The following is a 16,567-nucleotide window of genomic DNA, read 5'->3' on the forward strand; positions in this document are numbered from 1 at the left end:
CCCTGCAACAACAGCACTGTCCTTCACCAGTGGACAGTATTCATTCTGTCTGCAGGACAGTCTCCAGACCCCTGCAACAACAGCACTGTCCCTCACCAGTGGACAGTATTCACTCTCTGTCTGCAGGACAGTCTCAGGGCTTCTTAGTGAACAGCCAGGTTCCAGGACTTCTTCAACAAAAGGACTGTCTTTCACCAGTGGACAAATCTGGCAAAATAACATCAAAAAAGACAGACAAAGTACCAGCAAAACAGCCATATCTCCTCAGTCCTTGGCAGCTCAGGGGGCAGGTCTCAAAAGTCCAGGGCAATTCAAAGCGGCCACCAGCAATTCTCATAGTCTCTCTCTCTCCATGAGGTGCTGCTTCCAAAAAGATCTTCCGCCTCTCTCTTTTCTCTCCAAATCTACGTCACCAGCTCCTCCCAGTTCAGGACTTTCTTTTCACATCAAAAAGTCCATCCCACAGGTGGGATTAACAAGCTCTGGGTTTTAACACAATCAATTTGAAAACCAAGCCAATACAGGGGAATCTTTAATTGCCATTACTATCACACTTGTCTGTAATTTAAGGGTTCCCAACCCAAGGGTACAAGTACCTTGAGTGGTATAAGAAACTTGTCAAGGAGGTAGTAGAGACTATTTGATAAATAATTATATTGTCCTATTGAAGTTAACAGTTTATTTCTTAGGTGTATATACATGGTAAACTTTCATATTGAGTAGGTAGTTTGGAAAAGGAATATGGGTCCCTAGTCTAGCCCTTACCTAATTCATCCTCCATATCTTTGTCTAAATGTTCCTTTTCAATATACATCTCTGTGTTAGCTACCCCTCTCTCTCTTAGTCTCTATCTCTCTCCCTCTCTCCCTCCCTCCCATTGTGTATGTGTGTATATACATGTGTGTGTGTGTACACACACATATACATACATACCTTTCATTGCTCTCCGTTATCTGCCAAATAAAGTATCAACTCTTACTCCTGGAATTCAATATCATCAAGAATCTGATTTTAATCTATACTTACAATCTTATGTCATATGTTTGAAATACTCACCACTCCAGCCAAATGGTATACCTCCCTGCTGTAAAGACAAGCACAAGCAGCTTTCCAGAGGACTGCTGCTGTGAACGGCTTTCAAGGTTCTGATTACACAGTATAGTAAACTCTCTATTCAGTAACAAATTAAGACAAAAGATTCAAAGAAAATCAAGATACAGCATTCACAATGTTACAACTTATCACTAAAATAGCCACATAGTTTTTAACAAAGTGGTCACATAGTTTTAAGCAAAGTACATTCATTTACTCAATCACAAAGTGCAAAAGTCAAAGTCCTTCACCCCTAGGTCACAAGTAAATTACAATTTCATCAGTCACTACTCTTAAGGGGTAGTGGAAAGTACAAAGGCCATTCACTCCTCAGTCACAAGTAAGTTACAGTTTTCATCAGTCAGTATTAAATACCCAAAGAGAGGACTTTTCATCTTGACTCAAGGCAGGCTCTCAGCTTCCACAGTTCTTCTTCCATGGTCCCAGCTCCTGCCCAAATCTATCAACTGCCACCTGAGTTCAAAGGCAGATAGCTCCTAGTTCCTGCTCTACATTGAAGCCCACGGTATCCAGTCTACCTCAAGTCCTTCACAGTTTCTATTCCTGGCAAGAGAGAAGACTTTACACACATCAAGCTTAGCAGAATTACAATACTCACACATGTGGTAGGCACTATCATCTCAATTTACTTTCTGCCTGTGAAATCAACATAGACCCAAAACACACAGACAAAGTACCAACACCACGTCATGCTTCCTCTGGCAGCTCCATCTGGCCCTTGGAAGTCTTTGGCATCTCTGGCTGGTTCTTGGAAGCTCTCAGCAGGAGTTTGGCTGGCTCTCAGAAGAAGCTCTGCCACCGCAAGTTCTGTTCTCAAAATCAAAATCACTTTCTCCAGCTTCATTCTCAAAATCAAAATTATTTTCTTCAGCCTCCACATGACTTGCTCCAAGAAATTCTGTCTCAGTTCTCAATTATCATTCCTCAGTTCTTCTCAATTCTCAGTTCAGTCTTCAGTCCAGCAGTAGCAGCCCAGCCTTCAGATGCTCACTAAGAGAAATTCTGGCCTCTCCAGCTTGTGTTTTTCCTTATATAAGGTATTAGCTCCTCCCTGTTCCACCCCTTCCTGTTATGTCAGCAACAGGGGTTCATACCTTCTGTTTCTTAACAGAGGCTTGATATAATTAACTTGAAATCAAGTGCTAAGTACCTGTTAGCTTACCAATACAAGGGTCATGGAAGATCTTCAAATTCCATTCCTATTACACCTGCCCCCCAACTGTGATCTGCCCTGCTCCTCTCCACTCTTCGAATATCGATCTCCCTGTCTGGAATGTGCTGACCGGCTCCTCCCCGCCTTCCTTCAAGGTCTCACTCAGGTACCACATCCTCCATGAAGCCTTCAGGCTTTTTCTGTCCCAAATTGAAAGTGAGTCTGTGTTGCATAGTGGATAGAGCATTAGACTTTGAGTCAGAGAGACCTGAGTTTGAATGTGGCCCCAGTTGCCAACTCCCTCTGTGGCCCATGGCTTGCTATGCTCAGCCTCACTTTCTTCATCTGTAAAATAAGGATAACAATAGCTGGCTTCTATCATACAGGGTTGCTGTGAGAATCGCATGATATATTTTATGCCAAGGGCCTTTTAAACCTTAACGCTCTATATAAATGTTAGCTATTATTAATCCTCATATTTCTCATGCCTGGACCTTTGCTTTGTATTTACCACCTGTCTTTTCCCCAATTAGATAGTGAGTTTCTCAATGAGAGCAAGCTCTGCTTATTTTGTAGCCCTAGCATAATGACTCTTACAATAGAAACATATAATAAAGATTTGTTGAATTGCGTACTTAAAACTTTCTACCTGTTAGGAAAAACTGAGACTAGAAAGTTCCATTGCTATTTATTGGATTATATTTCTGTTTAAAACTTAGATTTGACCTTCTATGAAAGAAAGGTGGTGCAGTGAGTTAAGATTAGCTCTTCCCTTGTCTTCCTTCCCCTTCCTTAGTCTCCCACATACTACCTTAAATGTGTGTAACTTTAGAGCTCTAACAGTAAGTACATAATGAATACTTGTCAAATTGAATTAAGTGACAAATATAGGAGAGTTGGAAGGACAGAAAGCATAGTGCTAAGAAAGTGAAATTTTCGAAATTTGGTATCTAGAAAGATGTTTCAGTGAGGTCCATGGATCTGGAATTAGTCCTAGCTACCCCTTATAACTGAATATCTGTCAGCTTAAACTTCTTGGAAAAGAATATTCCTTGGATCAATCATCCATGACTTAAAAAGCTGTTCTTCCAGTGCCAGAGATGGTGGTGAAGAATGAAGGAAGATAAAGATAGTGATGATAAAAATAAATAAAATATTTTTATTTGAATTGAATGAATTGTGTTATGGACCAAGTTATGGTCTACAAAAGTTTTGTATAAGCCAGATTTTGAGGGAAACATGAAGCAAATATTTGAACTAATGCTGTTATTTTGTTCTTTTTTTTTTTTTTTGTGCTTTTTGAAGGGCAATTGGGGTTAAGTAACTTGCCCAAGGTTACACGGCTAGTATTTTTGTGTGGGTGTTAAGTGTCTCAGGCCAGAACCAAACTCGGGTCCTCCCGACTCCAGGGCCGGCACTTTACTCACTGCACCACCTAGCCTCCCCAAACTCATGCTGTTTTAAAAAGAAATGTAGGAAGGTATTCTCTCTGCAAAACCATACACACACACACGCACACAGAGTTGCTCTGTGAAAACTTTATGTTAGGACATGAACAGGAATCACACAGGATGAGAAAGCATTGGTGGCTTGTAGTCTGCATTAATTAAAGGGAATTTTGGAGGCTTTTAAGAAAAAAATCTAATTGGGCCGTTTGTAGGCAGTTTTCCTAGCACAGTGGTTGGCACATAGAAGGTGCTTAATCAATGTTTATTGTGGGCCGCTAGATGGTGCAGTGAGTAAAGTGCTGGCCCCGGAGTCAGGAAGACCCGAGTTTAGTTCGGCCTCAGACACCCCACACAAAAAAACTAGCCGTGTAACCTTGGGCAAGTTACTTAACCCCAATTGCCCTCCAAAAGGCAAAAAATAAATAAATAAATAAATGTTTATTGATTGATTGATCTATAGTTTGAGCAGTAACTGCACTGACTACTCATGAATGCTCATTTCATCATATCCTTATTTCCTACACTATGAAAGAAATATGAGGTTTTCAGGAGAGAGATATAAGAATTGTGACTGCTTTATTTATACTTAACTGGTGCTTTGTAGATAAGAACACTAAAAGACATAAAGGATATGAATGGTTGAAAAAAAAAGAAAGGATGTTTGGTCAGTCTTGTAGCAAGAATTAGATTTGCATGTAAGTACCTCCAAGATTCTCAAGGACTTAAGGTCAAGTACCCCTGCACATTGGATAGCTCCTCTGAGAATAATTGATAGGAAAACATAGACAAAAGTCTTTGGGGATGGGGAGACACTGGAAGTTGTAATCTGCATCAGAATGGGGGAAAGCTCACACTGTTAAAAATCAAAGATTTCTCAGAGCAAAAGGGAATTGTTAAGGAGATAAATTAGTCTCTAACTTAACCTCCTTGTCTTGGTATGAGATAATCAGTTTATAATCATTAACCCTTTAGGTGTTGGGCAGTGAGAAGAAATTAAATAAGGGACAGTATTATATCAAGACTAGGGGGTAGAGGTAGAGTCAGGAAGGTCTGAATTGAAATAACACTTAAGACACTTGCCAGCTATGAAACCCTGAGGAAAAAAATTTAATCACTCTTGGGCCTCAGTTTCTTCATCTATAAAATGAAAGGAGTGGACTTGGTCTCTGAGGTCCTTTTCAGCTTTACATCTTTGAAATGCATATTCGATATGAGCTTTTTCTTAAGCCAGATTTTCTTTGTGATGATTGTGCCCCCTGAAATTATTTTGAACACAGGAAGAACGTGCCTCACTTTCGAAGAATCTTGCTTCCCTCAGGCAGCAGAAGGAGCAGCTAAAGGCTGAATTAGAAAAATACAAAGATTGTGATCCTGAAGTTGTTGAAGAAATGCGTAAGTTTGCTTTCCTTGCTTGAGTGTATTTAATGTTTACAGTGAATTGAGCCTTAAACTCTGAAGCCTTTTATAAGTAAATCAGTGAAAGAATTGTTGGTCAGTTTACTTTGATAGTTTCTGTCTCATTTTGCGATATTTTAAATGGTAAGCCAGGGCAAATCGTGGTCCTACCCATGTAGCAAATGCTTAGTAAATCTTATTGACAATTTTAGCAGTTGTAGGATACAAAATAAATCCACACAAATCATCAGCACTTTTATATATTACCAACAAAGTCCAGTAGCAAGGGATAGAAAGAGAAATTCCTTTTAAAATAACTGCAGAAAATATAAAATACTTAGAAGTCTACCTGCCAAGACAAACTCAGGAACTATATGGATACAACTATAAAACACTTTTCACACAAATAAAGTCAGATCTAAACAATTGGAAAAATATTAATTGCCCATGGAGGTCCGCTAATATAATAAAAATGACAATTCTGTCTAAAATCATCTATTTATTCTGTGCCATACCAATTATACTATCAAAAATTATTTTATGGAGTTAGAAAAAATAATAACAAAATTCATCTGGAAGAACAAAAACTCAAAAAAAAATGCAAAAGAATCTGGTTTAGCTATACCAGATCTCAAACTGCATTGTAAAGTAGTAATTATCAAAATAGTTTGGTACTGGCTAAGAAATAGAGTGGTGAATCAGTGGAATAAATTAGGTACAAATTACATTATAGTAAATGACTATAGTAATCTAGTATATGTTAACCCAAAGATCCAAGCTTTTGAAGCAAAAACTCATTATTTGACAAAAACTTCTGAGAAAACTGGAAAACATTATGGCAGAAACTAGGTATAGACCAACATCTCACACCATAAACCAAGATAAAGTCAAAATGGTACATGACTTATACATAAAGGGTGATACTATAAGCCACTTAAGAGAGCATGGAATAGTTTATCAATCAGATTTATAGATAAGGGAAGAATTTAAGACCAAACAAAATATAGAGAACATTACAAAATATAAAATAGATTATTTTCATTTTATAAAATTAAAGAGTTTTCACACAAACAAAACCAGTGCAACCAATATTATAAGGAAAGCAGAAAACGGGGGTGGTGGTGGAAGGGGGGAGACTTTTATAACAAGTATCTCTGATAAAGGCCTAATTGCTCACATATATAAAGAACTGAGTCAGATTTATAAAATTACAAGTCATTCCCCAATTGATATATGGTCAAAGAATATGAATAGGCAGTTTTCAAAGAAATCAAAGCTATCTATAAATTCTCTAAATCACTATCAGAGAGATGCAAATTAAAACAACTCTGAGGTACCACCTCACACCTATCAGAGTGGCCAATATGACCAAAAAAAAGGAAAATGTCGGATGTAGGAAAGGATGTGGGAAAACTGGGACTCTAATGCACTGTTGGTGGAGTTGTAAACCGATCCAGCCATTCTGGAGAGCAATTTGGAACTATACCCAAAGGGGATATGCATACCATTTGATCCAGAAATACCATTGCTAAATCTGTGTCCCAGAGACATCCAAAAAGAGGGGAAAAGACCTATTTGTACAAAAATATTTATAACAGCACTTTTTGTGGGTTACTAAGAATTGGAAATCAAAGGGGTGCCCATCAATTGGGGAATGATTAAAGCTGTGGTATATGGTTGTAATGGAATATTATTGTGCTATAATGACAAATGACAAACAGAATGATTTCAGAAAAACCTAGACTTATGTGAATTGATGCATAGTATAGTAGACTCAATCAGTTTATAAATATAAACTCAATACTGTCACTTATTAGTAGTCTCAAAGTACTCAAAAGTACAAATCAGTCACTTATTCAGCAAAGTCTTACTAAGTATCATACACAAAACCCTCCACCCCTTAGGTCACTAGTAAACTATAATTCCATAATTACTCAGTACCCAAGGAGAGGTCTTTTCATCTTGACTTGGGGCCTGGTCTCAGATTCCCTGGATCCCCTTCTGTGGTCCCAGATTCTACCTGGATTCACCAGATTGTCACCTGGGTTCAATGGCAGACAACTCCCAGTTCCTTAACTAGCTCTCTGGGCAGGTCCTGCTCCCCACTGAACTTCACAGGGTATGGTCCATGTCAGATCCTTCACCATTGCTGGTCCAGGGAATTCATGGCTCAACCAAGCCGCAAACAAAGTCTCAGCATCCCAGTCATGCTTCGGTCACCTGGGCTCCTGGCTCTAGCTCCTGGGCTCCTGGCTGTGGACTTCTGGCTCTGGGTTCCTGGCTCCAGGCTCTGGGCTCCTGTTCAGAAGAAACTCCACCACCACAAGTTTTCAGGACTCAGGTCTCCATTCTCTCTTCTATAGCTGCTCTGCCACCAGATCTCAGTCTCAAGGAAATTCTGACTGTGCCTCTCTGGGGCTTTTCTTATATACACAGTATTACCTACTTCCTTCAGCCAATCCCTTCCTGTTATGTCAGTTAACGGGAGACAGGAGTTCATACCTTCTGTTCCCCCAATCAGAGGCTTGATCCATTACTAAGTGTTAAGTACCTGCTACTTTTGCCAACACAAAGGGATCTTCAAATTCAAAATTACTTTACTATTACAAGGGAAGTCAGTAAAAAGCAGAAAATTGTAGAAAGCTGGCATATCTCCAAAGTTCTGCATTTTTTCCTTTGCATTCACCTATCCTAATGCCAGTTAATTATGGTTATGCCCAAAAAGCAAAGAACTCAAAAGTTATGGTGTGTACCACAACTATATTTATGGATTCTATGATTCTACCTATGGTTTTGCCCTTGAGTATATATTATGTAAAGGTGGACATTTAATAGTATTTGGGGAAATTAAAAACATCATCTTTACGATGAACAAAATATAATATTAAAATTGCCTTAGAAACCAAGGCTGAAAATTTAATTGTTTTAATGTTTAGAGTACCTCATTATTAGGTAATGTGAGTGTTAGAAAAACATTTGAAAGACTGTTTTCAGAATTTTTCTAACTGTAGATGGTAGGAGGAAAGCTTTGAGAGAATTTGGAAAGGTATTATTTAAAGAATAGATTTTTATACTACTGTACCCAATGATTTCTTTGGAATAAAGCCGAGTTGGCACTTGATAGTATATTAAATGGGTATAATTACACTGGATATTAAATACCACAGTTAGGTTGGATTAAACCTGAAGAATTTAATTTATTTTCTTTTTAAATTTATTGATACTTTTATGTTTCCCAACAGATGCTTTCCAACCACCATTCAAACAAACCCCTATGTGAAATGAATTCCCTCTAAACAGTTAAGAAAATAACACCTAGCTGGATTGCTGTTAATAGTACCTGTCACTTTTCCTTTTAGTAGTTTACTGATCATTAACAGGAGGAGGATGGTGCTTTAAATTTGGTAGCTAGCATGCTATGGATCTTATCCACTGTCTTTTGTTGTTGTTGTTGAGTCCTTTTTCAGCCCTGTCTGACTCTTCAGGAAAATCCCTTTTGGGATTTTCTTGGCAAATATATGGAGTGGTTAGCCATTTCCTTCTCCAGGTCATTTTGCAGATGAGGAAACTGAGACAAGCAGGGTTAAGTGACTTGCCTAAGGTCACACAGATAGTGTCTGAGGTCAGATTTGAACTCATGAAGATGCCCAGCGTTCTATCCATTGGCACACCTAACTGCCCTGACCACAGTACTTGACCCAGGTTTTGTTTGTTTTGTTTTGTTTTGGCCTCTTATTCCTGTCTTTATTTAATTGTTTTAAATTTATTTATTTTTAGTTTTCAACATTCATTTCCACAAGATTTTGAGTTACAAATTTTCTCCCTGTCTCTCCCCTACCCCAAGATAGCAAGCTTATTGAATACCCCTTCCCCCAATCTGTTCTCTCTATTTACATTGTTAAAATCACTATGTGTATAGTTCTTTGGGCTCTCTTTTTTCCTTTAAGTCTTGTCATGTTTCTCTGAATCCTTCATATTTACCATTACTTATGGTACAGTAATTTTCCATACAGAGGTGGCAGTGGGATGTATGGATAAAGGATCTGCCTAATTCAGAAGAATCTAGGTCTGACACGTTGCTCTTAGTGCTTCAAACAAGTCTCTCTGAGTTGTAAATCTACATTGGTAGAGGAAGTTTCTTCACCGGAAGTGCCTTGTGACAACTATAAAATCACAGAATTGGACAAAAAAACAGATGTGCCAACCCAATTACTAGCCCAGCTATTGGGTACATGTTTTGTTTCCTCCTCTCTTATCTCTGATAATGCTTCTATGAAACTTTTTACACACATGATTCTTTTCTCTCTTTTTTTTATGTTGTATTTTTATTTATTTTAAAAAGTATTTTCCAACTACATTTTAATCTGGTTTGGGCTACCCTCAGGAGTATTGTGGGCTGGATGTGTAATACCTTTGGTGTAGATATTCTTTCTAGGAATTTCATGATAAAAGGGAATACAAAGAAGACAGTAATTTGAGGTCTTTGGAAAATTTTTTTAAATGCTGGATAAGACATTGACATATTTTTGTTCTTTCTTCTTTTTTATCATATTGACTAAAGAGCTATCAATTTTATTGTTTTTTTTTCCCATAAAACCAGCTCCTAGTTTTATCTATAAATTCAATAGTTTTCTTAATTTCAATTTTATTAATATCTCCTTTGGTTTTCAGTTTTTCTAATTTAATATTTAATTGGGGATTTTCAGTTTGTTCTTTTCCTAGCTTTTTCAGTTGCATGCCCAATTTATTGACCTCCATTTTCCTTATTTTATTTATGTATGCATTCAGAGATATAAAACTTCCCCTAAGAACTGCTTTTGAAGTATGTTTTGGTATGTTGTATGTTGTCTCATTATTGTTGTTCTCTTGAATGAACTTACTGATTGTTTCTATAATTTCTTGTTTGACCTCATTTTTTTTTTTTTTTGCTTTTTGGAGGGGGAATGCAGGGCAGTTGGAGTTAAGTGACTTGCCCAAGGTCACACGGCTAGTAAGTGTTAAGTGTCTCAGGCCGGATTTGAACTCAGGTCCTCCTGATTCCAAACCTGGTACTCTATTCACTGCACCACCTAGCCACACCTCCCCTTGCCCCCAATTCTTTAGGATTAAATTATTTATTTTCCAATTAGTTTTTAGTCTATCTTTCCATGGCCCTTTATTACATATAATTTTTATTGCCTCATGATCTGAGGATGCATTGAATATTTCTGCCTTTGTGCACTGAATTGTGAGGTTTTTATGCCCTAGTACATGGTCAGTTTTTGTTTATGTGCCATGTACCATTGAGAAGAAGATATATTCCTTTTTATCTCCATTCAGTTTTCCCCAGAAGTCTATCATATCTAATCTCTCTAAAATTCTATTCACCTCCTTAACTTCTTTCTTGTTTATTTTGAGGTTAGTTATCAAGTTCAGAGAGGGGGAGATTAAGGTCCCCTACTAATATAGTTTTGCTATCTATTTCTTCCTCTAATTCCCTTAACTTTTCCTTTAGGAATTTAAAAGCTATGCCACTTGGTGCATATATGTTAAGTAATGATATTGCTTCATTCTCAATGATGCCTTTTAGCAGGATATATTTTCCTTCCTTATCTCTTTTAATTAGATCTATTTTTGCTTTTGCTTTATCTGAGATAAGGATTGCTATCCCTGCTTTTTTTTTACTTTAGCTGAAGCATAATATATTCTACTCCAGCCTTTTACCTTTACCCTGTGCATATCCCCTTGTTTCAAATGTGTTTCTTGTAGACAGAATATCATAGGATTATGGTTTTTAATCCATTCTGCTTTCAGCCTCTGTTTCATAGGAGAGTTCATCCCATTCACTTTCACAGTTATGATTACTATCTGTGTCTTTCCCTCCATCCTATCTCACCTTTTTATGCTTTTATTTCTCCCTTCTCCCTTCCCCTCCTTAAGAGTTTTCCTTTTGATCACCACCTCCCTCAATGTTCTCTCCCTATGTACCTCCCTCCCTTTACCTACCCTTCCCCCTTACTACTATTTCCCTCTCTTCTAATCACCCCCCTTTTTTCCCTTTACCCCTCCTACTGCCTGTAGGGCACAATAGATTTTTATACTTAATGGAGTATGTTATTCCCTCCTTGAACCCAAACCGATGAGAATAAATTTCATACAGTGCTCCTCTCCCTCCCTCCTTTCCCTCTACTATAATGAGTTTTTGTGTCTTTTCATTTTAGAATCCTAAACTTAACTGATTATGTTAATCCCCCCTTGAACCAAAACCAATGAGAGTAAAGTTCATATAATGTTCATATCCCTCCCTTCTTTTTTCTCTACTATAGTATGTTTTTATGCTTCTTTGTGTGACAGAATTTACCCTTTTCTGCCTCCTCCTTTCCTTTTCTCCCATTACAATCCCTTTGTACCACTTAATAAGCTTTTCTAGTCAAATTAGTTCATTTATACCCACACCTTCTATCTATGTGTATCGCTTTTAAATGTCACAATAATTATATAAATCTCAGTATTGATAGCTATCAGCTTCTCATATAGGAATGTAAACAGTTTGCTCTTATTGAATCATAAGTTATATGTGTGTGTGTTTTTCTTATTTACCTTTTTATGTCTCTCTTGAGTCTTGCATTTGGAGATCAGATTTTCCATTGAGCTATTACTTTTTTATCACTGAAGTCTGGAAGTCCCTTATTTCATTGAATGACCATCTCATTGCCTGAAAGATTATGCTCAGTTTTGCTGGATGGTTGATCCTTGGTTACAGTCCAAGCTCTTTTGCCTTATGAAATATCATATTCCAATCCCTCTGATCTTTTTTTTTTTGGGAGGGGGAAAGGAAGGGCAATTGGGGTTAAGTGACTCACCCAAGGTCACATGGCTAGTTTTTGTGTTGTGTCTAAGATCAGATTTGAACTCTTGTCCTCCTGACTCCAGGGTGGGTGCTCTATTTACTACACCTCCTAGCTGTACCACTCCCTGCCCCGTCCTGGTCTTTTAATGTAGAAGCTGCTAGGTCCTGTGTAATCCTAACTAGTTCCATGATATTTTAATTGTTTCTTTCTGGCTGCTTGCAGTATTTTCTCCTTAACCTTATAATTCTGGAATTTGGCTGCTATATTTCTTGGAGTTTTCAATTTGGGATCTCTTTCAGGAGGAGTCTGGTGAATTCTTTCAAATAACTGTTTTACCCTCTGATTCTAGGACCTCAGGACAGTTTTGGGGTTTTTTTTTGGTTTTGTTTTTGTTTTTTTGATAATTTCTTGGAGGACGTTGTCCAGGCTGTTTTTTTTCATCATCGCTTTCCAGTAGACCAATAATTCTTAGATTATCTCTCCTGGATCTCTTCTCCAGGTCAGTTGTTTTTCCAATGAGATATTTTACATTTTCTTCTAATTTTTTAATCTTTACGTTTTGTTTGACTGATTCTTGATGCATTATGGAGTCATTAACTTCAACTTGAATGATTCTGATTTTTAGTGAATTATTTTCCTTGATTAGTTTTTGAAGTTCCTTTTCCATATGTTTAGATTTTATTTTTAGGGAGATATTTTCTCCAGTTAGATTTTGAACCTCCTGTCCCACTTCACAAATTTTACTTTTTAAGGATTTGTTTTCTGCAGTGAGTTTTTTTTCCCATTTTAACCAATGTAATTTTTAAAGAATTGGTCAATATATCTTCTACCTCTCTAATATGGCTTTTAAAATCTTTCTTGAGCTCTTCCAAGAATTCTTTTTGGGCTTGAGATCAGTTCATATTTCCTTCTGTGGACTCAGGTGTAGATATAGAGTCAATGGTGTCTCCTGAAAGTGATTCTTCTCCTTCACAACAATAGGATTCAATTGTCTTTGGTCTTCCCTTTCCAAGGTATTTCCAGCCTATAGTGATTTCCTGTATCCTGGCTTTTAAAGTGGATTTCTGCCTCTAGGTTACAGAGGGCTCTGACCCACCCTGCACAAGCTGGGAGCTAGGGGCCTGGTTGTTAACTATGTGTACTGTAGCCTCTGGGTGTCTAGACTAAGGCCAAAGCCAGAACTCTCAGTGTTTCCCCTGAGTTACCCTGAGGCTCACAGAGTAAGGTGTGGGGGAGGAGTGGTCTGGCCATTTCAGGTTTCTGCCTCTAGGCTACAGCTCAGGAAGGCTCAGCAGCTGGTGGCCTGCCCCACTGCTGTCTGCAGATTTCCTTGATTATGCTAAGGCACGCCTGAGCTTCTGGTGTTAGTGTTTGCTGGCTCCACCCCCCTGGGCTTCAGGATCTCCTGCTGGTCATCTGAGATGAGGTTTGGGGTTTTTGGGACCCCTCCCACCCTTCACTTCAGGCTCAGCACAGCCTCAGTCATACCCTTCCTCCTTCCACTGTTTCAGGATTTGGGGGCAGTAAGCTGTGGGTTTTCAGGGTCACGGAGGGGGATTAGAGCAACTAGGGTTTACTCTGCCATCTTGGCTCCCAGAAGTTCAGGCAAATGATTTTTAAACATCCAGACTGTCGGCTAATAGCCCCAGGGGAAGCTGCTGTCACTGCCGTAGGCCCTGGGCTTTCTTTTATCCAGCTCCAGCCAATTCTCTGCCCTGTGGTGAGAGGTCTCTGAAGCCCAGGCTCACTCTTGCTCCACTGTGGTCTGGTCTCAAGTCCGCACTGGGACAGCCTGTGTGCTCCATGCTCTGCCCAGTCTTACATGCGCCTGGGAATCTGCCACATTCTGTCTCCTAATGGATTCTGTCTTTCTAAAATCCATTTTGATTTTAAAAAATTTAAAAACTATTTAGAGGTTACTGATGGACTTTTCAATTTAGGGCGGAGCCAAGATGGCAGAGTAGAAGCACAACCTTCCCACGGCTCCAGCTTCCACCTTTCCCAATCCATGTAAAAAGGGGACTCTAAACAAACTTTGGAGCTGCAGAACCCACAAAATGACACAGAGAAGCTAACCTCCCACTGAGGACAGCCCGGCAGGCCGGCAGGAATCTTCCAGTGCAGCGCTCTGGGAGCCAAGCCCAGCCCCGCACCCAGTCTTTAGCCCCAGGGTGGGCCTGACCAGCTGCCAGCCAAAGGGACTCCAGATTAGCAGCAACTGTGGCCTTTTCCAGATTTATCAACACATAGATGCGAAGGACAAAGTGAGAGGTCAGTGCAGTCTGGACTTTGGGACCAGTAAGTGGGAGTGCATGGCTTTTACCCCTGGGGCGAGAAGCCACTGAGACGCCAGCACAGCCAGCTAGTGCCACGTGGCAGCTTTAGCTCCTGACCTGCAGAGTGTAGGGGGACCAAGCACCAGTCTGAGGGGTAATTGCTCTTGCGTTAAGCTGCTTGGATCTGGATTGCAGTCTAGGGTGGAGGTCCTGGGGTGTGTGTCCAGCTTGGCAGAGCGTGTGGAGACCTCAGAAAGGGCACCCATCTAATACCTCCGGCAGCTGAGAAAACCCCAGTGTTTGGGACGAAAGCTCCCCTGTCTGGTGGCAGAGTCCTACTGTGGCAAAAAGCCCAGAGGTCAAGTGACTGAGGGGTGACATGACCAGGCAAAGGAAACAAAGCAGACAGAAGATTCTAACATTACACTCTTATTTTGGGGACAAAAAGGAGCAAAGCATGGAACAGGAGGAAAACAGTGAAGTCAGAACTCCTGCACCACAAAAGCTTCAAAGGAAAATACAAGCTGGTTACAAGCCATAGAGGACCTTAAGAAAGATTTTGAAAACCAAATAAGAGAAGTGGAGGAAAAATTGGGAAGAGAAATGAGAACAATGCAAGAAAATTATGAAATGAGAGTCAACAGCCTGACTGAGGAAAATAATACCTTAAAAAAAAGACTGACTCAAATGGCAAAGGAGGCCCAAAAAGGCAATGAGGAGAAGAATGCCTTAAAAAGCTGAATTTGCCAGATGGAAAAAGAATCTCAAAAGCTCGATGAGGAGAATCATTTCTTCAGAATTATATTGGAGCAAATGGAAGCTAATGACTTTATGAGAAATCAAGATGCTGTTAAACAGATCCAAACAAATGAAAGAATAGAAGGCAATGTGAAATATCTCATGGGAAAAACCACTGACCTAGAAAATAGATCCAGGAGAGATAATTTAAAAATTACTGGACTACCTGAAAGCCATGATCAAAGTAAGAACCTAGAAAGCATCCTCCAGGAAGTTCTCAAAGAAAACTGCCCTGATGTTTTAGAACCAGAGAGCAAAATAGAGGTTGAAAGAATCCACCAATCACCTCCTGAAAAATATCCCAAAAAGAAAACTCCTAGGAATATTATAGCCAGGTTCCGGAATTCCCAGATTAAGGAGAGAATATTACAAGCAGCCAGGAAGAAACAATTTGAATATTGTGGAAACACAATCAGGATAACCCAGGATCTGGCAGCTTCTACACTGAGGGATCGAAGATCTTGGAATATGATATTCCTGAGGGCAAAGGAGCTGGGATTAAAACCAAGAGTCACCTACCCAGCAAAACTGAGTATCATGTTTCAGAGGAAAATATGGTAATTCGGTGGAATAGAGGACTTTCAAGCATTCTTGATGAAAAAACCAGAGTTGAATAGAAAATTTGACATTCAGATACAAGAAGCATGAAAAGGTAAACGGGGAAAAGAAATCATAAGGAACCTATCAAAGTTGAACTATTAACATTCCTACATGGAAAAACAATAATTGTAACTTATGAAACTTTTCTCAGTAGTTGAAGGGATTAGAAATATATATAATGTCTGTATATGAGGGTAAATGGGCATATGAATACATATGTGAATGTGTGTATATATGTTTACAGGTATACATAGATAGAGGGCACAGGACCAATTTAACAGGAAGGGATGATACTTAAAAGGTGAAATTAAGAGGTGAGAGGAATATAATGAGAGGAGATGGGGAGAGATAGATTGGGGTAAACTATCTCATAAGGAAGAGGCAAGGGAAAATGGTTACAATGAAGGGGAAGAATAGCAAGGCAAAAGGGAATGGGTCAACCTTATTCCCATTGAATTTGGCTTGAGGAAGGAGTGAAATACACACTAAATAGGGTATCTCACCCTCCAGGAGTGTAGGGGGGGAAGGGGATGAGAGGGGGGATGATGGAAGGGAGGGCAGGCTTGGGGGGGAGGGAAGTTGGAAGCACCCACTTTTGAAAAGGGATGGGATCAAAGTAGAGAATAGAACAAGTGGGAGGTGGGATAGCAGGGAGGGAAATATAGTCAGTCTTTTACAATATATCCACTATGTTATTGTTTTGCATTAGCCACACATGTACAACCTATACTGAACTGCTTATCTTCCGAGTAAGGGTGGGTGACAAGGAAAGAAGGGAATGAATCTGGAATTGAAAGTTTTAAAATCAAATATTCAAATATATATATATATATACGTATATGTATATATGTGTGTGTATACACTATTATTAATACCATCTTACATGTAATTGGAAATAAGATATACAGACACTGAGGCATAGAGTCCCACTGGAAAAGTCGAAATGGGTATGGG

General features: G+C 39.1%; 1 protein-coding gene across 1 annotated transcript in view; it reads left to right on the plus strand.

The window, feature by feature from the left end:
* Positions 1-16,567, plus strand: part of MND1 (meiotic nuclear divisions 1) — a 138,693-nt gene that overhangs the window by 80,225 nt on the left and 41,901 nt on the right. Inside the window, exon 5 of the mRNA XM_069105578.1 lies at positions 4,992-5,106. Within this exon, the coding sequence (XP_068961679.1) occupies positions 4,992-5,106 (115 nt within the window). The remainder of the gene's footprint in view (positions 1-4,991; positions 5,107-16,567) is intronic.

This window comes from Petaurus breviceps, unplaced genomic scaffold (genome assembly GCF_028583685.1).
Source record: "Petaurus breviceps papuanus isolate PSGF00001 unplaced genomic scaffold, PetGlider_PUasm1.0 76, whole genome shotgun sequence".
NCBI classification, from domain to species: domain Eukaryota; kingdom Metazoa; phylum Chordata; class Mammalia; order Diprotodontia; family Petauridae; genus Petaurus; species Petaurus breviceps.